General features: G+C 41.1%; 1 protein-coding gene across 3 annotated transcripts in view; it reads right to left on the bottom strand.

Annotated features, from left to right (window-relative positions):
- Positions 1–23,518, bottom strand: part of plekhh1 (pleckstrin homology, MyTH4 and FERM domain containing H1) — a 32,351-nt gene extending 8,833 nt beyond the window's left edge. The window contains exons 1-16 of one of the 3 annotated variants that reach the window (XM_087832946.1): positions 23,270–23,517; positions 18,986–19,157; positions 9,152–9,214; positions 8,302–8,451; positions 8,119–8,202; positions 7,946–8,027; positions 7,652–7,834; positions 6,017–6,414; positions 5,654–5,839; positions 5,344–5,422; positions 2,328–2,419; positions 2,048–2,195; positions 1,706–1,842; positions 1,480–1,590; positions 1,111–1,197; positions 577–735 (exon numbers count right to left, since the gene is read on the bottom strand). In XM_087832946.1, coding sequence (XP_087689072.1) covers positions 577–735; positions 1,111–1,197; positions 1,480–1,590; positions 1,706–1,842; positions 2,048–2,195; positions 2,328–2,419; positions 5,344–5,422; positions 5,654–5,839; positions 6,017–6,414; positions 7,652–7,834; positions 7,946–8,027; positions 8,119–8,202; positions 8,302–8,451; positions 9,152–9,214; positions 18,986–19,129 — 2,103 coding nt within the window. In that variant the 5' untranslated portion in view covers positions 19,130–19,157; positions 23,270–23,517. Of the gene's footprint in view, positions 1–576; positions 736–1,110; positions 1,198–1,479; positions 1,591–1,705; positions 1,843–2,047; positions 2,196–2,327; positions 2,420–5,343; positions 5,423–5,653; positions 6,415–7,651; positions 7,835–7,945; positions 8,028–8,118; positions 8,203–8,301; positions 8,452–9,151; positions 9,215–18,985; positions 19,158–23,269 lie in introns of all 3 variants that reach the window. The other 2 variants (XM_006798789.3, XM_035911134.2) reach the window with 2 other exon arrangements.
- Between the last annotated feature and the right edge of the window lie 1,663 nt (positions 23,519–25,181).

Below are 25,181 nucleotides of genomic sequence, written 5' to 3'. Positions count from 1 at the left end.
CATCACACACACACGAACGCGTCAGATGTTTAAGTGTTTTAATTTTAGCAAAACAAGCAGGCCTCAGTTAAGAAAAAGGCAGGGGGAGACTAGAGGAAGGTGGAGGGAAAGAGGAAAGAAGCTCTGCAGTGTTCCAACAGCTCTAATCTTGTGGTGTTGTCCCAACATGAAGGAGTTCTTTTAAGAATCTGCTTTAAGAGTGCTCTATTCGATCCTCACTTAAAGAGTGCCCACTGTATAATGGACTATATCTGCCACGATTCCCTGCATTGTCTTTAAAAGATAAAAAGCTTCTAAAAGCCTATAAAAATATATATTTTTGAGTGTTATACAACTACCCCAACAAGCAGAACTTTAATATCATATCAAAATACTTTGCTTCCTTTTCTAAGAAATCCGGATGACAAGATTGTTAAATTTGTGATAGTCAGTGTGATCTTTGATATAACTTTTAGCACTCCACAAATCTGAATGCACTCTCACCAGAGGCCCACATATGATCACTGTGCAGTCTCTTATCCATCTTTATATTTTGCTTGGTTCAGAACTAAAAATGTTTAAATAATGACTTCTGACCTTCGTAAGCCAACCTCTCACAGAGGGCTTTGCAGTCGTCTCCATGGTAAGCGGGCTACTGGCCTGGACTTTGAGTATATTCTGCAGAACCCTGATCCACTCCTCCAGGATGTTGGGTGAATCCGCGGTCAGATAGAAGGTCTTCTTCTCTGTAATCAGCTGATTAGATGGAAAGGAGAAATATGGGAAAAATGCTAAGCCAAGCCAACTGAGACAGCAGCATCATGTCAGAAGAGATCAGAATCAGCTTCTGAAGAGCCATGAAAACATTCCAGTCCGATGCTACACCTGATGTCATCTCAGGCCGCTTCTGTGGTATGCATCAGTAAAGCTGTGTTGTTATTTAGTGCTATATTAAGCACGCTGAGTGTGTGAATGAGCATCCTAGTGCAAAGTCTGTCTCTCTTTTTTTTTTTCTTACAGTTTTAAAACTGTGGATTCTAACAAATAATTTAAATGCTTTGAGTAGTAGTGCCAATTTTAGCTATCCTATGTTTGGGATCTCTTACAGAAAAGCAGTGTGTTTGCACTCACTTGAAATGTCTGCGCTCCTTCTCCGCGTACTATGCAGCAGGAAGAGTTTAGCTCAATCTGACCCTGAGGTTTCCTGATCACGTCACTCTGAAAACACATGCGTAAAAACATCACAACTTCTGTCCAAGATTATACAGAAATACAACCAAAAAAAACCCAAACAAACCCAAAAAAACAAAGAATGCAGTGACCACGAATGAACATTTTTGTTAAATTTAGATATAAAAGTTGTAAATAACACATGCTTTTACTGCAGCCATCCTGTACTTAAACACACCAATCTTAGAAATATTTCTACAATGTTTTCCATGCAGGCTGAAAAACCTTAGAAGGAAGCAGACAGGCATGCTCGAAGCGAGACACACTCACAGGAGATTTGTAGTACAGGATCTCTCCATTCCTCAGGATGAACCAGCGGCGCTTCCAGGCTTTCACCTGACTGCCCATCTTGAGCAGATATCCAGACTTCTCCAGCATCTCCTACAGACAAAAACAGCACAGGTAAAGTTATACTCAATAACTGTGACTGATTAATCGCTGGTATACTAGTGATTATCTTGATTAAAGAGTTTAAAGTGGAGGTGCCTCTACTCACAGGCCCAGTGCTCTCACAAGAGTAGGATGAGGTCCGCTGGACTTTATGCTCTGGTTCAGAGTAGTCACTGTCTAGGGAGTAGGCATCAGGAGGTATGGCATAATCGCTCTCTGAACTGATGGAGGACATGGACACACCTGGGGTACCAGAGAATCATGGGGAAAACAGAAGAAGACACAGAGGCAAGGTAACTTAAGGAGTGTTGGTAAAGGCCAACATTGCAATTAAATATTCATATTTTACAGAGAACAAAAGATTCAAGACTATTGCACTGTTGCAATGCAGTTTTTTGCATATATTGTTTTTTTCTGTGCTGTCTGCACTGTAATCCATAACAATCACCTCTCTTGACAGCTCTCGGGCTGCCAGGGACGCTTCCCTTCCTATCAGGGCTCAGAATGGAGGTCCGCACGCTGGCCAGGGAGCTGCTATCGTCCTCCGACCCAGAGTCATCATCTGGCAGAGGCACACTGCTGATCTGAGTGGCTTTCTACAACACACAAAATAAAATAACACAGATGAAAGGTGGTGTTGTGCAACACATAGTGTGTTAGGCTGTATATTAGCATCCAAACTGGACAAAGTTAAGCAAATGTGAAAACGCAAAGAAAATTTCACTCACCCCTTTCAGTGTGGTGTATACTGGTACGCTGATATTCTTATAGATCAGCTGGGAGAACGGGCCTGCTGCTGGATACTGGGGTAAGTTGGATCCTGCAGCGTAAACATGCATTAAAGGACAAGGAACATTTTTAACAAGGTCTATGCTTATTTTAGGGTTATATCCCCCTTAGACATGTTTGGAGTAGTGGTCTAAGTAGCACTGATTTCTAGCTCTGTTCCAGTTATTAACTACATTAGAGATATGGCCAATGTGATGTCATCCAGTCAACAAAGTCGGTATGAGGATTTTAGCCACTGCTGCCTTTTTGTTTCAAACTGAATGCAACAAACAAAGTCAAACCCACGGGACGCTACACTGAGTTAGCCATAACCTAAAACATACCCTGGTTTACCATCCTTTTTTACTCCAAATGGCCATAATTTACAAAATGGTAAATGGGCTGATTCTTATATAGCGATTTTCTAATCTAAGCCCTTTATATAACTTGCCGTGTTCACATAAGCACTTATTTTTATGCTCTTTCCATGCAAGTCCTTTCTATCTAACGTTTACATGCATTCATACTCAGATGGATGCATCAGAGAGCAACTTGGGGTTAGTATCTTGCCCAACGATATTTGGCTTGCAGGCTGGAGCAAACAGGGATTGAACCTCCAACCTTCTGATTAGTAGGTGACCTGCTCTACCTCCTGTCATGTTGTATTCAATTAGACACACTAGTAACTGAAACAATAAACTCAGATTCAGAAGGCTGAGCGGTTGTTTTCCCGTAAGCTTCTATACAGTCTGATCTGAGGAGCTTCCTCCCTCTGGCTATTAGAGTTTTAAGGCACTTTTCAGATGATAAACTGCCTATGGTTCAAAATAAAAAGTTCAAATCCACCGGCACTTTTACGAAGAGGTCTTTGAGTGAGAGAGAGAGAGCGGGGAAAACAGTGCATGTAACTAACTGCAGACCTGCTGCCCACCATGGGTTAAAGTGGGTTGGAATGATACAGAAAGCCATTCTGGCACCTTCAGTTAATGAGTAATTAATTGGTGGTTTAAGTTCGTTTAATACAAAGTGCGGTGCAGTGCAAGTTCATTTTTCATCTGCAAATTAGTGGTCATTTTAGCTGATGCCACAGAGACATTTAAATCGCTACATGATTCCGCTGCACACATTTATGACACGTTTTCCATGCAGCTGTCTGCTAGCTAAGGGTACAGTGTCTGTATTTTCCAGGAAGAGGAAACATTAGTTGTGTGATAGCTTTACTGTCTGAAATAAAGAAAGATATATATATAAAAAAGAGAAAACACAAGAGGAAGATATTCTTTATAAAGGTAAGAACTAATCAGCAAGTAACATTATGTAATCTGGAAATTTAAAGCTTATATCCAAGTAGCCATCAGACAACAATTCTGACGGCTAAAGAACCAAATGGGACAGGCAAAAAATAAATAAATAAATAATTTTTTTCTGTTCTAACGACAACATCAGACTTCAGCATACTGTGTTACAGGCCGAGCAGGATCTGCTGTGACTTTGCCCCAGTAGGTGTGTCTTGCGCTCCCCTTGGCAGCTGACTCCAATCAGCAATGAGAGCATATAGATAAACCCAGAGAGAGGACAGCTACAGTGGCAGAGTGTCTTGGCTGTATACATTTGCTCAGTGGAGATAAAGATTTTTTGTTTGTGTATTATTAGACATTTTAACTTTATTCTAACTGTTGTTGTTCTCTTCCTTCACTTGATTATGATAGCAACTTGTCTCTTTTTGGTTAACTAATAATAATAATAATAATAATAATAATAATAACAACAATGAAAATAATAATATTCAGCTTTGTTTTCCTCCTAACTTTGCTCCCTTGCCATCTTTGTTTCAATGCAGACACTTACTTCCACACATCTGTGCTAGCTGTGTTAGCCTTCTGCAACTCCTGATTAAGAAAAAAGCAGGACCCTTGTTTTTTCCAAAGTTTGGTGACCTTCTGCAACACCAGCAAACGTCAAAGACGAATGAGCAGTGTTTTAAGGCCAGCATGTTTCTTATCAACCAGAATCCATCTATTGCCCCTAACCAGGATTTTTAGCAAATCTAATAAAGCACATCAGTCATTGTCAGGATGATGATTATTATATGCATTTTAACTGTGCTTCATTTCACACTAAGAACATTTTTAATGCATTTTACTATTTTAAAAAGGTAAAAAGTACTCTACTATAAAGTAAGACAAATCAGGACAAATTCATTTTTACATATTTTTCTATCCACTGAAAGGAAATTTTTCAATTATCTTCATGTAAAACAAAGTTTAAAAAAATTACTTCCCATGGTTTAATTGGGTGGATACCTGAATTTGCCTGCCACTGATGCAGCTTAAGAGAAAAACATGCCCGGAAGCTGAAAAAGCTGAGCAAGCAGCAACTTAATCCATAACAGTGATTTGGCAGTCAGCTGCATGTACATAGCAGTTACAAATTTCAATCGTCCAAGTGCTGTCAAACTTTAGCTCCTGCATCCTGACAAAATGGATGATGTTGGGACAGAAAACACAGCAATAATTACACCTAGACCAAGTCCTTTCATCGCAGCTGATTAAAAAGCAGCCTCTCTATATACCCCCCGTCCAAGGCTCTAAATAAAGACAATGTAGGGAGGGGGCAGTCCTCCTGAAGATCAGCCCACACCTGCACAGGTGTGGGGAGCCTCAGGCCAAAGGAAGTGACATCAAAAGCAGCAATGACAGATCCAAACAGACCCCGCTCAACCCACACATCAGCTTAAGCATCAGCTGAATGACATGCCTCTTCACAGTACTGACTCACTTCCCACAACAGAAGCACCACCACAACCACCCAAGCTGAAGACACAGATGCAGAACAATGAGCACAAACCCAATGTTATAGTGGAGAAAATCTTTTTTCTGGTATCCTGATTACAGACTTTAATTCCTTGTTATAGTATAACCGTTTTGATGACTGAGTGGATGACAAGCTTCTTGCTTCTGGGTGCAGGGGACTCACCTCGTCCAGGGCTTCTGCCTCCAAGACTGGCCTCTGACACTCTCATTCCTGACTTAGCCACAGCGTAGATCCGACTCTCCTGCAGAAAGCAACACAGTCAGAAATAGTCATGATTATTTAACATAAATATGACTACCACCTTCAAAGAGACAGATAGGTATTTTGGCACTTGGTAAATCTTTAAGGAAACAGCTTGACATACTGCAAAACATTAAGAAAATTAAGGTAATGCATGCATTAAAAAACAAACAAACACAACAAAAAACAAGAAGCATTCATATGTTGCATATTTAATACTTGTCTCTCATACCCACGAAGGGAATCGATGTAAAGGCGGTGTTGGCGGTTTGAGAACTTCCGGATCTAATCGGTCTAACTCTTCTGCGAGCCCCACAAATGAAACCCCATCCCGGGACAGCTCATCTGACGCTGGGCCCTCCACTACTCCATCCATGCTGTCTGGGAGCCCATCATCAATGTCGGTCTCTTCCACAACCTGAGAGAAAGGTGAAGAGGTGGTGCCTGCGCTCTTAAGAGTGGAGGAGGTGGAAGAAGGTGTCATAATGTCTATGTTAACATTGAGGTGGTGGAGTTTGTCCAGGCTGGGCTGAGGCTGGCTGTAGTGCTTCTTGACCAGCTGGATGCTGTCTCTGGGGGTGAGGGGAGTCCGTACCTTAGGTAGCGTCATGCTGGTGCCTGACTGGTTACCCAGGGGCTGGTGAGGTTTGGGAAAGGGATTGCTGGTGGAGGGGGAACGAGACAGCAGCACACTGTTGGGTGCCATTATAAAAGACGACTCTGGAGAACTTGATCCATGTGCCATCTCGTAGGCCGAAGATGAAGATGAAGAGGATGAGGACGAATGAAGGCACTGAGAGCGAAACTTGCTATTGAGCTCATCAGATGAGTTGTCTCTGTCAGAGGACCCTGCCTGACCCGCTGTAAGCTCTGGTGCACTGATGGAAACAGAAGTGTTGGGGCCCTCCCTGCTCCGACTCTGAGAGAGAAGATCATGAGTGAGGTCTCCGAGGCAAATCCCTTTACTGACTTGTTCAGGAGTCCTTTTCACATCTGAGGAAATACAAGAGTGTGATTAAATCTGAGACAGCCTATTAAAGAAGCGGAGAATGCTGATGAAATGGTTTATTACATTTGTTTATCACAGAGGGCCACGCTTCAAGGAGCTAGACTTTCTTGTAATTTTTCAAAGTGGCCTTGAGCAATACCTTTCTGGGATTTCTGATGGTGTTTTAAAGGTTTTCTTGGGACACTGGATGCTTTTTCACTCATTATCATTCCAGGCCTGAAGAATGATTCATTGGCTTGTTAACTCACCCAACTCTGGCCTATGAATCATTCAAGCATAAAAAAAAGCCCCTAACCCAAGGGATGAGCCAGTGATGTATCAACATGGAACAGACAACTTAGCAACAAACCAATTTCTAATTGTATCCTTAGCCAATTTGTTACTGTCAGCCACTCACAAAAACACATAATTTCCACCAATTTCTTTAGCTGAATCTATGACATGCCAAAGATAACAGTTTGACAGGCATAAAACAGTATTTTTGCACTAACTAGGTCATTCCCAAATAGCCATTATCCAAAACTGCATATTTCAGCATCGAGTGTAGTGTGTGATTAAAAGAAATTGAGTAAACAACATGTGGAGAACAAAAGAAGAAGTGGTAGACCTAAACAAATTCTCCAGCAGATGAGCAGTATTTGAAAAGTTATGGATTGGCCTTGTCAGACCATCATCGTGTCAGCAACATCACTGAAGCAGTGTGGGATCCAGACAGAGAGCAAAACAAAAGGCAACAAACATCCAAAGAAGAGCTTTGGATGTCCTTCATGAAACCCGGAGAACTATTCCTGAAGACTATTTAGCACATTAGAAGAAAGCTTGCCTAAGAGAGTTCAGCCTGTGTTGTAGAATAAAGGTGGTCATACCAAATACAGACTTTCAAGCTTGTTAGAATTGTAAACACTGTAGTTCCATTTGTGTTTCCATGTATTAATAAATCACTGGACCCATTTCCCATTTCCCTAGCATAATATAAAGAAATGAGGAGTGTCTCAAGACTTTTTCACAATATTTTAGGCATATTATTTAAAAATTACTCTTTGATTTTTTTTATTGCACTAATAAGCAGCAATAAACATTTTGGATACCCATTAGAATTTGTAATGGTTTAAAATTAGCCTCAAGTTTCCCCCCATTGTTACTGGTTCTACCTGGTCATGCGATGAGCCCAGCTTGCATTCCTTCCCCATCCCAGCATAATACAAATTAAGGACAGCACACCTGCTGGTGGGGTCTTGATGTTTGAGCTGGCCCTGCGGGAACCTGTCTGTCTCCAGCTGTCATCTTGGGCAGGTGGTGTGCCAGGGCAGCTGGGAGGAAACAGGGGGCTGTTGGGCACCAGGTGTGTATCCATTACCGGGGAAGTGGCCGGGGATGCAGAGGATGTAGGTTTCTCTAGGAGGGCTAGAAAAGAAAGACAACGCCACTATATTTTGAAGTCTGAGATCTCAAGTGTTTCTCTATTTTGACTTTTATAGTTTACCTCTGGTCTCTAAACACCTGCACGGTACTCACATTGCAGTTTGTCTTGCAGCAACATTATCTGTTCTGTCTGCTTCAGGTTCGCCATTTTCAGCTGCTGGTTTTCTTGCTCCATCTGTAACTCAGCATATATACAAGTCAATGTACTACTACTACTAATAAACTATATAAACTAGTTATTAGGGATGCATCCATACATATGTTACCTCTCTTAGCTTAAAGGTGACCCAGTCTTTAATCTTGGCAGCCTTCTCCTCAATGACTTTTGCCTCCTGGGCTCTGACTAAGATCTATAAGCCAGAGAAAACAGGTTTTGTGGAATTTTTCAACATACACTTTATGAACATAAATGGACATTTCTGTTCTTTATCTGATGGCTCCAGACATACCTGTTTTTCCAGCTGCATCTCTAATCTCTTTATTACAGCATCTTTCTCTTGAACCTGATTGGTCAGCTCTTGATACTTTCTGTACAGCGAGCTCTCGGATTCATTGGTTTGTATGTTTGCAGACTTCAGCTTCTCTTCCATGACATGGATCTGAAATACATAATTAGAGGAGTGAATGCACACGCAGGGCCAAAAGACAGCTCAAATTTACGTGGTTGTTTAATTTTGATGGGCACTACACAAAGCCAAAAGAACAGTTTTCTAAGCTCTTAGGTATTTATCGTTTTTTAAAAACAAGAAAAAAGAGAAGAAATGGTACCATTAAATTACCACTTGGGGAAAACACCTGGAGCAGACAGTAATGACAGCAAATTAGAGATTAAACCTGACACCAAAAGTGGCTGAGTATGTGTGATATCTATGAGGATTGTAATCCTAAAACCACACAATCCTTTTATTAAGTCCCATTAAAGGCTTACAAAAAACTCTGTCAGGTCAGGCTGGACTTTCTTTTTCTTTTGCTGTAATAATATACAGACACCGTTCATCTGCTGTAATAGTTTTGTTTTTATGCCTACTACTTTCTTTTGTCCTCCAGTTGTTTAGTTTCCTCAAATATTTAAGGAAATTGAATGCCAATGCTGAGATACGTCAAGTTTTCAGATTATAGCTCTTTGGTAATCACCTTGTTGGTGATGTGGCTTGTGGCTCAAGACTTTTGCAGAGTACATCATTTCTATTTATAATATGAAAAACATTTGATGTAAATACTGCTTTAAAATCCATCGGTTTATCCCGACTAAAGATGAGTACAGTGAGTCAAGTATAAGCTGAAATGGTGCCCGTCTACCTGTTTTTCAGCATGCTCAGCCCGCTGGTCAGCCTCGGTCACTCTCTGCTCCAGCTCCTGCATCTGAAGCACGGACAAAAGATGAGGTTAAAATGGTTTCTGACTTGGGTCAGCTGTCTCTGTTTGCCAAGGAAGTGGGTTGAAGGCTTGGGTGGTCAAGGGAAAATCCCAGGCTCTCACTAAGTTAAAGGTTGACTTCTTGCCCTCTGTGAAAAGTTATGTTTAATTTAAAGATTAAAAACCATCTACAGGTGCTATTAACACAGATCATATAGGCCTTGTTATACGGATGTAACTCCAAGCTAGAAGTTTGCCTGGTATACAGGCAAACACCTGCAAGAGTGTGCAAAAGTAACACACTTAGTCCTTAATAATAACTACTACTACTGGAAAGACATTTAAAAGATGAATGCAGTGAGACATTTTTAACAGAGCAGCTATAATAGGAAAGCATTTTAATAGATGGGACATTTCAGAATTAGTAACAAGATAGGGAAAGTGGCAGAGAAAGTAAAATAAAAGGGTAATGAGGATTCAACAAAGTCTGAGGACACCTAACAAGGAATTACACCTTGAGCAAAAGGACATAGGCATACTGCAGTCATAGCAGAGAGGCCCTCAGACGAGGCTGAACATCTTTCACTCTACTACTTCTGGTCAAACACAAGTGTGATGGAATAATGCTAGGGTGTGTGCACAAGCTTGCGTCACCTTTTGTGCAAGCATGCATACTCATGCAAACACTGTCCATCCTGCAAGTATGCACACATCTGCAAGGACTGTCTCTCTCAAACACACACACATACAGAGAAGTGTTTGCACAGAATACACAGGACACCTTTTCTTATGAGGTCAGTGACCCTGCTGAAAGGAGAACAAACATACTAATGGATTCACTCTGCTTGAGAGATGCATTTGAATTCCTCTCGAAATTTTTGTTCCCCTTTTCTTTGTCTTTCTCAATCTTCCTTTATGCTTTCTCATCACCTCGACAAAGGCCCCCTGATTCCCAGAATCTGACATTCACAACATTTGAACACTTCCCCGCAGCCGGCTCAACACTCACTAAAGCCAGAACACATCTGCAATGGGAGATGTGGGTGGAGACTGATGGTTAGTGGTTGGATGACTGCTCACCTCAAGGTCAAAAGCCTTCATCATGAGTCAAGCTCAACCCGTACTTGTCTTTATTTAACAAAACGGAATCGGAAGAGGCTAAAAAGGACTTTAGGTAATGGCAAAGTACTCCAGAGGTCACAGTCTGGACTTCTCTGCCACACAGTTTTCACAGGTACAAAGAACCTTCGAAGGAACTCTACTTTGGGAAGTTCTGGGAAAATAGCACTTTTCTAAAAGGATAAGAACTCTGGGAGTGCTTAACATTTTTAACTGATCGAGTATTTGCAACATTTGATTTCGTTTTTGAAACATTGTTGCGGTTTATGCAGTTTCTCGATACTTCAACACAAGTTTCAGCAGAAAGCATCCAACACACTGACCAATGAAAAGGTTCAGATTGTATTAATTATTTACCCTTCTTCTTCCGGCTGGTCAGTTAAGGGGTTACCACAGTAGATCACCTGTCATCCCCCTTCTGTCATATTAACCATCTAAATGCCCATAAATTCATGGATCCTTCTTTCCTTTTTTATCGTTTCCTCCAAATGTGTCTTCTCTCTCTTCACTGTCTTCAGCCAACAGTAGGACGGTTTCCACCAAGCCCAAGCCGGCCAACAACACAAGAGGCGGTCATTATTAACCTAACTCATATGAAATTCTTATTTCATATGATGATCATGATATGATTTTATGCCAGATGCCCTTCCTCGAGCAACACTCCCTATTTATCCAGGCTTAGTACCAGCATTAGGAGCACACTGGCTTGTGCCTGAAGAAATGCCTCATCGTGTTTAGTGGACAGAAGGAGTTGGTTGTTTGATTATGGGTCATGGGATTAAGGTAAAATCTAGCAAACACTCTTAATGTAAACCCTCCTGTGTGGTCTTTACAGTAAGTCAAATTGTACACATAAGGCGCTAGAAGTACAGTCATATATTAGTTTGATCAAAGTAATATTGAGTGACAATGATAAATGAACAGGAATGCTTTTGAATACAGTTTTTAAACAGTCTGTGCTGTTGCAGCGATAAAAATAAACCGAGTGCTTGGATTGATTTGATTAGTCAGTCTATATAATCAAATGGCTAAGCTGATGGCAACAAACTGACCTTAAGCCTTGAGATATGGATACAGACAGTGTAATGTGGAACTGTTATTTAAGCTCTGGTTGTTTAGTTATGGAACAGTCCAACTGAGGCCCGAGTTGCTTAACAGGAGTGACACAATTATATTAGCTATTCTGAATCGGTCAGCCCACAGTGCAACACATCACCTTGTGCTGCTGAGAATTCTTAAAATGGATAAGCTGGAAATTAAATTTTGCAGCTGTTTCTCTAAAGTTATTCTTTAGATAAAGAACTAGTAAGCAGTTGATAAACGACACTGTTCCCAATCCTTCAAATCCACACTAATTTGACTAGCAATTACTTCCTGAGTGGCCAAAGATATGCCCCCAGTAAAACACATCAGTGAGCCACACTTTTGCACTGGGTAGTTTATTTGGAGTCAGACCCACATACATGTCTTACTGCCATAAATACTCAATAGGGTAGCCAATCCATGACTGAAAATAGTCTCCAACAAATGCACCTCCCATTTGTGTAACGTAAAACTTGAGAACCCAGCTGTTTAATTCTTTTTAAAGGATATGCTGATAATAATGTTACCAGATTCATCCTTCAGTGTGTGTCTCTCACACACTCGCAGGCAAAACCTTGTAGGTAATTTTGTTTTAGGTTTATATTGACTGTCTGTCTTTCCCTCGTGGGAATTCATGCGAGACTGATAACAGAGTGGTGGAGATAAAATGAAAGCAGGCAAGAGACAGCAGATCATCCATTTCCCAGGCAGCTAACAGATATGTCACAACTAAAGATCTGTTTGCTTTTGCTGCCAAAACCAAGTGACAGAAATCTGAGCCCACAGATTGTATTTCATGCCAGCTGGCTTGATTATCTAAATCAGAGTTTCTCCTCCATTCCCAACCCAGACTCGCCTCTACCAAAATCATTTTCATTCTGTTGCTTTAAAACATTTGCACTCACGTCAGTAAGATAGATCTATTGGGCTCAATAACTGCAAGAGGCTCAGGTTCTGTGGTGGCAAAACAAACCCAAAACATCACCCCTCCACCACCGTGCTTGACAGTTAGTATGAGATGTCTGTGCTGATATGCTGTGTTTATGGTGCTGCACATTATGACCAAAGATCTCCATGGTCTTGGAGATGTACGGAATAAGGATGCATTTCATTTTTCACAGGACTGGATAACTTTGAAAATGTTTTTTACATGACTGTATTCTTTCAGGATCCCAAAATCTCATAGTTACAATTAATTTTCTTTTCTTTTATAATACTCATGGTTAACACTGATCAAAAGGGCCACTACATTACATTACAGAGAAAACTGTAAAAGATAAACTGTCTAAAAACGGGTTTTACAGTAAAAGATTTGCCTACTGAGGCGTTCCACCTGCCTCCCAATGTTAAACATCAACTTTGCACAGTTGACAGCTAAACTCTCCCACTCAGTTATTAAATATTAAAACCGCTTTTTTTCCCCTCAAAACAAGTTAAAGAAATAAAATACTGAGAAATGATAATAATACACGCATACATACGTGAGGTGAGCATTAGGCACCAGTTGCTATTATGCATTTCCTTATGTTTAAATTAACTTTTTAAAATGAAACATGCATGGACATGGGGAAAAAAGAGGTAATTTTATCAGCAAGACAGACGATAAAATGTCAGAAGGTTTGATAGGCTACAAAGAAGTTAAACAGCCTTTATATCAAGTCCAGACTTTTACAGTTAAACTATTAAAAAGAAGGCTGATCCAAACAAGTCTCCTCATGAAAATAAATGTTTATGCACACCAGTGTGTACTTGGTGACCTTTCTGCAGCCCTCCTTGCTGACTGTGAACACTTGTCTAAGTCAGATAACAGCATTTTACTCCTGGGGCAATGTAAGGCTTATGGGAGAGATTAATTCAATTTGTCCAGCATCCAATTAGCCAAGTAATGAAAGGAAACCTAGAAGTGGGAAAGCCACCCAATTTAAAAATTCCTCTGAATCAGGTATAGCCAGGACTGCCTAATTAGATGTGAAACTCTAAACTTTCTGGATTTACCTCCTCAAAGCTCCAAATCCACCAACTCCCATTAAGGTTTCTGATTGAACTTTTCATCTAAAAGTCACCTCTTGTGAAGGGTCACTCTGACGTCTAAAGTTTTCTTTTCTGTACCGAGTTCAAAAGATGTATTTGTTAAAAATGTTGTGAATGGCAGGTCAGTTGTAACTAAATGTATTATTTTAGTCATTTCTAGGGAGGATTTTATTGCTTTGATCACTTCAGTCAGTGTGTTTAAATGAAGTTTGCTAGTTTTGTTTCCTTTAGATTACTGTTCATTTGTTAAACAGATGTACGCCCTCCCCTCAAATTATTAACTTTGGTGGCTCCAAAAGCTGCATTTGCTATTTTAGAAACTCTTCAATTCTTATGGAGAAGTTTTTTTTTTTTTAAGGCTAACTGCCAACCACTTTCCCAGGTTACAGTTAAAACTCAAACAAATTCCTGAATGCAGTAATCTTCCTGTTACACTCCTCGCATGGCAAATGGGGCATCTCCTTCCCTCTTTCTTTTCTCCTTCACTCTCCGTCAGCCTCTCGAGATAAATGCCATGTCACAGGCAACCGCGTCAATTTTTTTTTCATGTTTTTCCATACCAAAGTGGGTCAATGTGTAAAACACTCCTAACTTGGCAAGAGAGGAGATGAAGAGCGTGAAGCAGTCTTTCCAAACAGCAATAACATGACGGAATGGTAGTCACTCAGCACCCTCCCCCCTCAAAGAAAGCTCAGAAAAAACACACTCAGCAGCACGGGACTCCACTTAAACCCAGCTCCGCACTGTGTGTTTGTGTTTGTCAGAGTTTACAGTGTGTGTATATGTTTATAACAGAGCGAGCGAAGGAGTAAGTGAGAGATTGATTAACCTTTTCACAGAAAAACGAATGTTTTAGCAGCATTGCCAAAAAGAACATTTAACAATGAATGTGTGGTTTTTATTGGACAGAAAATGAGAAAGAGAGTAATTAGTCACTTTTCAAAAAAAAATAAAAATGTTTGAACTCTCCTGTTTTAGAAATGAGAAACAAACAGTGAGAATATATAGTATAGCTCCCTCACACATGCACTCCAAGCCTGAGCTTTTCTAGTCATTACATGGCGTAGCTGCATGCATCTGACATTGAACTGATTTCACCCTTCCAGGCTCCAAGCACAAATTATGTCTGACCTTAAAGGTACAGTGTGTAATATCTCTGCTAGATGTCGGAGATTGGAGGTTACAGTCAACTTAATTCTGTTTTCTTACCCCTCCTAACTCAAGTGCATAATCCTAACAGTAGGACAGAAAACTCTGGCTGCTGTTTATCTGTGACAAGTGGACGCTGTCAGTCTGCAGTTTACCTCACCTGGTGTCCACTGTTATTTACTCTGGAGTAGATTGTAAACTTTATGAAAGGAGACGGTATACGAGTCGATGAGGCAACTTCTGTCGATAACAGTGAAACTCATGCGAGTTCTTGAGGATATCCTGAACTTTTCTATCGGTAATCTCTGCTATTGTTTGTACAACACCTTCTTTTGTCTGATTTCACCCAGCAAGAGCCAGTAACCACCTGAACTAGTGGTGGGTGGATCGATCCAAATATCGATTATATCAATACCAAGTCGGCATCGGTTTTGGATCGATACTAGCCTGGTGAGATCGATTCTTTACTTTAAGTTCCGCTCTTGTTTGCAATGCTGTGGTTTCAGGAAAGACAAAGAAGCCTGGTCGCCGGACTCGCTGCTGCTATGTCAGCACAGAGCAGGCACACTTTGCTCCCCCTACCCCCTCTTGTGTTTAGCTGTTGCGCTGTCACGTGACGTGACTAAGGCTATGTCCACACTAATGCCTTTTCATTTGAAAACGCATCGTTTTCTCTCTGTTCGGGCCTCCCGTCCACACTGAGTTTTCCCCAAGTAAAAACGCGCTCTTGAAAAAGCATACATTTCAAAACGGAGCTGTCCCGTCGCAGTGTGGACACTCGAAAACGCAGACTTTCAAAAACGATGACGCATTTTAGTCATGTGATGCAGTCATGTGACCAATTACACAAAGATAGCGGAGGGCATTATACAGCAGTTGTTTTGTTTGCTCTCAATTTTGACAGCTCTATTAAAGATTAATATCAGTCTGTACATGCTCCAGATAGCTTTTCTTCAAATTATTTAATTCTCACTCGCTTTGGTAACTTTGTACTTTTGTGTTACTCGCAGCAACAACTCCACCTCATTGTTAGTCCATTTAAAAAACTCGGTGCTTTTCTTCTACCTTTTGCCGCGACGTTTCAAAGAGCCGGAAAGTAAATAAACGGCAGACAGAAATGAGGCAGGTAGAATCTTCTTGGGTTTCACGCATGCGCAGTACTGGAACGTAAGCATTTTCGTCTGTTTCAGTGTGAACGCACAACTCTGAAAATGACTGAAAACGCTAGTGTGGACCCGGAGTTTTCAAATCTATCCGGGCTAGTGTGGACATAGTCTTAGACGCTTTGGGGGAGGGGTTAAGTTGTTTACATAATATTTATATTTTCACCAGTTGTTGTTTGTTGTTGTTGAGAATTTTAATTGTAATTTTTGTATTATAGTTTCTCAACAGTACTTGTTTGTTTTCATTTGTTTACTGGTTTGCATGCACTTTTTATTTAAGATTTTTCTAAAACATCACAAAAAACACTGAAGGTCATGAAAATTAATTGAGATTTAGCAATTCAATGACGCGTCCACCTTATTTATTGAAAAGTATCGGTATCGGCGATACTGGCCTGTATTTACTTGGTATCGGATCGATACCAAAATATGCAGTATCGCACACCACTACTGTGAACCGTTGCCAACCAATCAAGGAATACAGATTTTTCATTAGCATGTCCAGTTTTGAGGTTTTGGAGACATGTGACCACTAACCATGTGACATTAACTTGTGGGCAATCATACTGACAATGTAGGGTCAAGTAAATAAAATCACAGACACCCAGGCCTAGAGTCTAATCTGCTAACCATGTGGCAACCACTAGTCATGAGGGAAAAATTAATATTCTGACTGATTTTGAGTAGCTATGAGTAGTTCCTTCAGGCTGATAGCAATCACAAGGAAAATGATTCCTAAAGCCCCAGCCTGCAGACCAATCAGTGACCCCCTGGCAACTGTCTCTTCAGAAACTTTTTCACACTTTTTCATGTTTTATTATCACTGAGTTACTAGGTAGTGAGTATTTGCAATGCGGTGAATAAGATGTGAAATTAAACCATGGCAGTCTGTATCAACCAAAGCTATCACTCAGAGGTTTTTGGTTCAGCGTCTTCTTTACGGTTTCATCCGACAAGAGCCGGCAACATCCAGGAAGTAGTGTCAATAGATCGGGGAACACAAATCTTTCCGTAGCAGCCTGTGGTTGTATTACATCCGATATGGTGGACAACTTTCAAATAACGTGCACAGTACTTGATACCAATACCCAGGAAAATCCTTGATGCCATGGGTAAAGAAATTAAGAGGTAGCTTTATAAAGAGAAAAACAATATAAACAATAAGATCAGTAACAATATTGTTTTTAAGTTAGATTACTGTAGTTCATTTGCAATCTAACAGTAACATACAAGATGAACTCGTTTGCGCTCAATATTAATTTGATCTCTTCATAAGCTTATTGGTGCAGCCATCCACAACAATTACAGGGTTATGTCTGGACTGTAAACGTACTGCTGACTGACTGACCGAACCACTCCACAAATCTGGAAGTGCAAATGATAAAGCAAGTGAACACTGTGGCAAATAAAAGTACCCGAGAGCTATTCCGAACTCAAAACCCGTCCATATGTAAATCAGCTTAAAATGGTAGAAAGGTCAAAACACAAAAATTGATTTCTGCTGCTAAACTCATGCCTTCCTCTAATCCAAACATTTCCAGTTTTACCAACAAATCTTAAGCAGAAAACTGAATCTCCTGATGACAGCTGATTACTTTCCAAAGTGTCTGGTAGACAGGCTTTACAACAGCCACAGTTTTACAAGCATTTGGCCAGCGATTGGCGGTTATTTCCCCAGCTTGAGGGTAAGCACCAGAAGTGAGTTAAACGGTAAATATTCCTTTTGGCTTAAACTGCAGCCAACCTCTGATGACACACAATGAGTGGACCGAGTGTTTACCAAATAAGCTGGATAAGCTCATCTGTCTTCCCTCGCACTCATAAACATACAGTCATCCAAACCTGTATTTCCAACTGAGTCACGTGCTTTAATAGTTTCCTCATGCACAAAACACTTTAAACACACTGCCAGATCACAAGAAGAAGAAGGTGATGAAGCAATGTGATCTGAGTGTTTGTTCAGAACATGTAGCGGCATGTCTAATTTTGCAGATCAAAGTAGCATGATAAGTTTAAATCAAATTTCCATAATATTATGGTTCAAAAAGCCAAAAGTAGTTCATACTAAACTATTCATGCCACATCACTGCTATATTAGGCTCAAACTTTAAAACTCAGGCTTTAAAACTCAGGCCTTACCGAAAAAAAAAAATGGTTCTGAGGCTTGTAAACCAATATTTTATGATAAATTTACCACGTTTTTGTTTGACAGATTTCTTGGTAGCGCAGTCAGGCATCGATCTATCTATCTACCAACCTCCCACTCTACCACCTGAGCCACAGCCGCACACATGTTTAATCTTGTACAAAAATTAATAAGACAGGATTTGAGCTCCACTACATGACAGCTATAACTGTGTCACTTTGACTGAATAAGGATCAGATTATAAAGGCCCCATAAGAGCTTGACTGCTGTTGAAATGGGAATCATTCTTGTGTATTAAGGAATTCACACTTGGTGATTAGTAACTGCACACTCCTCTAAAAACTTAAGAGTATAATGCCGTCTAGAACTAATGGCCTGTTCAGTACTGTCAACTCATTTCTAGCCTACTTGTTTGCCATCATTTTTTAATTTATCAGCAACAGCATAACCACCCCAATGGAAGGACTCATAGATGTGATCAAAATCAAGGAGATTGCAAAAAACTTTCAGAATGGATATGAGGGTCAAATATGTTTTGATAATGCACCAATCACAACCATGAACGCTGGCAACAATGTAGCCATTTATGTAGGTCACATTTTAGACTCTACAGAGAATCACGTCTGAACTCTAAAATCAGTCTCGTGTTAACCGCTACACCATGGAGCCACTTAAACTTCTTTTGGCTGCTCCATTATTTGCATAGTCACCTCATTGTAGACACACTTCCTGACGCCACTCTTCCAGGGGTTTTGCATCTCTTCCCAGTCCCAAAACCATTCACATTGTACACTATGGAGTACTAATTAAGCTCTCAATTACACTTTTAGCAAAATGAAATGAACAAATTAGCATTTGCACTAAGTTCTAAAGCAATAATTTCCATATTTCTATGTTACTGTAGTATAACTCTGAACCTGTAAGAGTTGGAAAATTGTGCCAATAACTGTTAAACGTCCCACATGTCAATACAGTTCTAGTGTCTTTTAAAGAGGGAGTAGTAAATGAGTGAATAAGAGAATGATTTGGGGATTTTGGGCAGAGTTTCTATGTGTAACTACTACCCATGATGCTTTTCACTCTCACCTTCTCTGCCAGCAGCTCTCGGATTTTCCCTGCCTGGAGCCGGAACCTCAGCAGCTGCATTTCAAGAGTGATACAGCGTTTCTGCCAATCCACACTGGCCGCTCCAGCGGCTCCTGCCCCGCTGCTCTCCAACACGTCAGCCATGGCGAGAATTCAGGGCTCTTCCTCTGGACTGAAATACAGAAAACACAAATCTGCTTGTAAACTTTGGGCTTGCATGGTTTGACTTTAATAGTTATGAATGGGCTGCACAAACTTGAAAATTTGCAAATTTGATCAAAGACTGAAAATGACATCCCTGAGCAGGAGGTTAAAAAAAAAATCATCCTGGAAAGGCATTTCCCTACGAGGCTCAGCTTCTGTTTTCATTTACAGCACAAAACCTTTGCTGACCACACTTCCCATGATTCACTGACGAAACGTGAGTAAGGAAAATACTAACAATGAATCCACAATGACACAAGTTTAATGAAAGCTTCCTCTTACTTTCTGTGTTGCTTTGTGACACATAAAAAGAAACGTACATGCAAACACAAGTGTTAGGCACATAAATAAACATTGTAGAGAGATCACCACAGGATTATTTTTTTTGCCTTTCCTATTCTTTCTTAGTCTCTGCACATGCCCACACACACTGAACAAAACCTCAGCAGGGAGACTTTTTGTCAGTGCCGGTTCATGTGTGCTGGCTCTCAGGTCTGCCAGCCACAAAGCAGGTCAGTGCTCTGCTTTTTAGCCAAATTACCTACTAACCCAATCCCCTGCCCTCCCCCCTATGCAATCCCTTCTTAATTACAAGGAAGGAGCAAAACGGGATCCTGTGCAGCACAATAGTGTCTTTCTGCATGACAGTCCCATCACAGCTAAAGAGGAGGGGGCACCAGCTTGCTGCAGCAAAGAAAGGAGGAAAGAATGTGTGACAGTGAATGGACCGAGCTCTGAATGTGGGAAACTGGGGCGCTTAAGTTGTTTTTACCTGAGGACGATTGACTGGTGGCTTTTTTTTCCCTGGACAAGATACTCATTTAAAAAGGTTAAAGGCCTGCTGTGTGAACATCCCGAAATAAAAGTAGTTCTAATGATCAGCTTTGAGGTTGTGTGCCTAATGTGCAGGTTTGTGTGAACATTTGCACATCAAAATAAAAACAAATGAAGCTCAAGGAAGTTATAAAAGCTGGGTTTTCAGACAGAAAGACATCGAGTCTCAAAGTGCAGCCAGACACCATCAGCAGAACAGCAGACGTTCAAAGTCCGGCAACTATAACTGCAACATAGCGCTCCCTACAATTAGCATGCTCGTAAATACAGGCCTAGAAAACAAATTACAGAAGTCATGCGAGTGGAGGTTTTACCAGCCAACCGCTGTGCCCAGCCTGGACAGTCAAGGTCCATCTACCAAGAGTTCCCCTGTGTCTCTGTCTCTCTCTGGGGCAAACTGGAGGGTATGAGAGTCATGCAAAGCCAGACGCCATTGTGGGTAAGAGGTTGGATCCCTTGGCTTGAATAAGCCCTTCTGGGTCATACTGTGCAGAACAGGGAAAGACAAGGCCAGATGCTCCTCCAGGAGCTAAAACAGCTGGGTGTAAACAAGCTATTTGCTTGTTAAACACTCAGCACTGCTATGCTAATTCTCCCTGAACCAATTCCTTTGCTTGTTGGAGACATTAAAGGTTGTTAAATCTAAGGGCAACCTGTGCCAGGATCCCAGTTGAATAATCAGCAAGTGTAAAGTTAAACTTGCTCAAGGTGAGGAGGGAAGGCAAATAAAGATTACAGAAATTCACAAACGCTTTCTGCTCACTTCCTCAGAGTGCATGCGGATAAAAATCAACCCCACAACACCAGCTTGTCAAGAATTAGTTTATTCTCAAGGTGTGTGGGAGCAATACAGCCCAACGTGAATTAAAACGGAGTCATTTTATCCTTTTCAAGTATAGCCCTCCATCATGGGATGGTTTACAGAAATGCAGAAGGCAATTTTCCACTGAGTCTAGTGTTAAATATGATCTGATAAATACTATTCTCTACTCAAGTATCGTCTCTTGTGCTGGAAACATTCAGGTGGTAGGGGTAGAAAGAAAGAAAGTCAAGACAACAAAAACAAGCTTTCCAGGATCTGCACGGTAGATCCATGTTTGGTAACACTTGGGCCACCCAGAGCGGACTGTGTGGGGAGATGCATGCGAGGGATGTAGCGCAGAACGCCGAGTGCTCTCCTGGCAGCAGATAGACGTGAAGGCCCTGGGAGCTTCTCTACTTCCATCTAGCTGCAAGAACTTGCACACAGCCACAGCCAGAGCAAACACTGGGAAAGACGTCTGGATGGAAACGCCACCGCAACGATCCCAGCAGGATAGTTTCTACGCCTGCCATTGGAGACGACCGCTTCCCACTGACAGTTATACTGCAGTATTCCTCAAACTGAGTGAGATTTGGTATTCAGTAAGGAGAGGTTTTATTCATAATCACAGATTGAAATAAAGGAATTTGTGTGGACAGCGTGTGAATGCACCTTTGCCATTCTGCGCACAAAAAAAAAAAAAAAAGGAGTCTCAAGTCGGTCCTTTCGTTGACATGAACCTCTTTAATCACCACGTATTCAAACACACACTCCGCGGTCAGTCGTAACTCTTCAGCGCTTGCTTACCAGAGCACAGGCAAGCGCAGATGGAGATACACAGAGGACTAGATTGGAAACAGACACATGTGCGTGCACACCACTGACACACTGCTGAGCATGCAGCTGTGGTGATGTAAGTGATTAGGTGGTTCAGTCATATCATCCCCACCAGACATTTCAAATCCCCAATGTTGTTGTCTCCACAGAGGTCCAACTTGGCTTCCCTGCGTTTTGGCATGTCCCCCCACTTTGAAAAAGACTCCCATGAGACAGCACAGCAGCGTGTGCGTAAATCTGGGTCAGTCACAGCAGATTTGTGTCAGCGTGGCAGATCCCTCTGTGCATGAGAGCTGACACAGAAGAACTATCCGAGAGCACGAGGAGTCAAGTGTGGGTGTTTTAAATATTGCCTTATCGTCTCCTCGGTGGCCTCATGTGTTTAACAAAGGGGGACCACTGTTGACTCCCATCTGGTCAGGTAGGCCTCACACTTTATTTTTTTTTTTTTAAGAATCAGTGCCTCACTGTTTATTAACCTTTGACCCGATTCATGATAGAAACATAGAACAACAACATAATTTGCTGTTGTTTTTATAGTTATACTCAAAGGGTAACTTTACAATTCTAAAATTACACATTTAAACCACTGCAGAGCCTTGTGGATGTTTTTAGGCTATTTTTAAAATCTCAACTACACCTCACCTTTATCCTCCCCAGTTATCTTATCTGTCTTGTCTTACTCACCTCTCCTCCAACACCTCTCACTTTCCACCCTCCTCCCTTCTTTCCTCCACATCCTCTCCTCCTCTTCCTAACCTTTGCCAGCAAGCAAACCTGCAGCTCTCTCCCAGCCCAGGTTAATGACAGGCCTCAGCAAACTGACCACACTCATTATCAGTCTCAGGCTTAAATACAGGCCCTGACATTCCTCTGCACTGAGGTGTAAACATCTACCTCTGCAACTCTTCTGTCCTTTGCACACACTTTTAAGTCCTGGCTTCTGCAGTTATCGCTGCAGGGCATAGAAAGCCTTTGCTTTTGACATAAAATCCAAGAGTTATAGCAGGAGACACGCTTAAACACACTGTGTGGAACGGAATATATATACATATATATATCTTGGGTCTATATATCAGCCTGAGAATGTGTTAAATCACGGCAATAGCCCCTGCCGGAGAAGTCAGTTTGATCTGGAGCAGCAATGTGAGCCTTTATGATTTCCCCACATGTTAAAAAAGATGATGGGATTTAAAAAAGAAAAAGAAAAACTGCGCACTTTACTCTAAGGTCATGCAAACCCAATGCAACAGATGTTATTTCCTTCTTACTTCACATGCAGGCATCGCAGTTTTAATATACGTATTTAGAGCTAACCCAAGGGCGAGACTTTAGACGAAAAAAGGTCCACAAGGAACAGGTGTGTGCACAGCTCAGCAGCACAGCATCAACCGTAAAGCGTAGGTCTGCAGAAACAAAAAAAAGTTAACCGAGCCATCAGGCACCTCTCAAAATACGCAGGCGTCTTTTGTCCCCAGCAGCCTCCTGCACGCGACTTTATTTAATTTTGCACGATCATAAAATCCCGCGAGTGACTGAAGATATAAATGAAATAGATCACTTAATGTCATTTGCTTTTAAAACGGACCACTTTAAGGCTTCTTTACCTTGTGACTTTGTTGTTTATGCCCACCTCTCAGTCGAGTCTCTCCTCTCACGGACACCTTCCCCGGCAACTCGTCGCAACTCGGCTCATAACGTCTCCGTCACCGCGTCGACTTCCACTCGCTTCTCTCATTCATTTCTTTGCTTTCACGTCTTGTGTCGGTCCGTCCCGGTGCCGTCCTTCGTTTCCTTTTGGAGCGCAGCGACTTCAGTGCAACTCACTCACAGCTCCATTCAACAGACTCATCCCATTTTCCTTTAAAGGGCCGAATGCAGGATCAAATTTCTCCAGGAGTCAGGCCCCCCTCTTGTGCGCAGGAGCTGCTCAGGATATTGCATTAAGGCAGACTTGGGTTTTCCCTTTAGGATGTAAACAAAGAGCAGTGAATATTACTTTGCTGAAGAAGAAAAAAATCCCTATAGTCTATAAACCCGAGTTTATTTTGCAGAGGAGAGATGAAACAGCTTCATGTTTTAAGGCCAAGGATGTTGTAAAAATGGGGCGACAGGAGATGTCAGGTCACCACAATTTTTATTTAGAATACATCATCAAAAAATCTTAAGAAAGTTTTACAGTAGTTCATTATTAGTTCTTTTAGATTTTCAGTCTGAACCATAGTGGTTGGTCTACTGCTGATAAATTTCGAGCATTGGCAAAAAGCATGCCTGCCTTTTCTCCCTCAGTTTAGCCTATCGATTATCAAACATATTTCATGTAAAAATGTTTGAGAATTAATCAGAATGTATCTCTTACTTTAAAGAAAAGTTTGAGAAGTATGGCAGCAAATACTACTGTTCAGTTTTGTTGATGTTGGACCTGACCTGCCACAAGGTTCACTTTTGGGGCCTTTACTGTTTTTGTTACATCTGCACCCTCTTCAGTACACTTTGAACGTTTTTAAGGACATTTCTTATCACTGGTATGTTGATGACATTCAGTTATATATCTCTATTTAGTTACAAAATGTTTCTAAGCTACACATCTTACATAGTTGCTTAGACTCAACTAACAGTTGAATGGTTGACAACAATCCTTGTTTGTGCGCCTAACAGATTTGTGTCTAAGTTAATGAAAACTCTAGGTCCTCTTGCCACTTCTGCTATATCTTCTATCAGGAAGATTGGTCACTTTGGATGTTAATGTTAAATCTCTGGTTCACTTTAGCTTTCTTCACTTAAGAAATATTGCCAAGTTGAATTTCTTATGTCATGCTTGGCGTTGGAAATTTATCTTCATCACTTAATTTCATCACATTACAAAACTTCCCTGGAACATCTGCCGAATTATCTGAATGCTGCTCCAAGACTTGTTGGTTACGCCCTTGCTGACCCAGCTGCACTGGCTTCCCAGTAACGTCAGGGTCCACTTCAGGATTATGTTTTTAACTTTAAGAGCTCCGAGCAGCGGCACACATCAGTGAACTTGAGGTCCTTGACCTCATGTGTTCAGCAGCCGCTGGCTGTGCAGCAAGAGCACAAAGCTGATAACTAAATGTCTTTTCAAACTTGCTTTTTGGTAACTTTTTGTTCTGATATCCTTGCATTTTTGTTGTGAAGTACCTTTTACTTTTAAAATAACATTTTAAAAGCAGCTTGTATATTACCGCTGATATCAAGAATTTAAAGACCACCATGTGTGAGCACTAAAAAGTCCAAATTCGAGGTTTTAAGTAGCCTAATTACAGTTTGTATGTTTATTGGCAAAGCTTGCAGGCTGGGCTTTACTGGAATCAAAAGTTGTTAAACCAATGTGTGGTGCTTTGCCACTGTACTGAATAATTATCTAGGCAGTAAAAGAATTGTTAGGGGATCATTTGGGAGTAGCTGAAAACACACCAACGAAATACAAGTAGGCTTAGGTCTTGCATCCCCTTCAGAGTCCTGGTCTTATTTCCTTAAACCTCAGAAGGATTC

This window comes from Neolamprologus brichardi, chromosome 19 (assembly GCF_056152115.1).
Source record: "Neolamprologus brichardi isolate AB-2024 chromosome 19, ASM5615211v1, whole genome shotgun sequence".
Lineage (NCBI taxonomy): Eukaryota > Metazoa > Chordata > Actinopteri > Cichliformes > Cichlidae > Neolamprologus > Neolamprologus brichardi.
The sequence above is the reverse complement of the archived record's forward strand: the minus strand, read 5'-3'. Positions and strand labels throughout refer to the sequence as shown.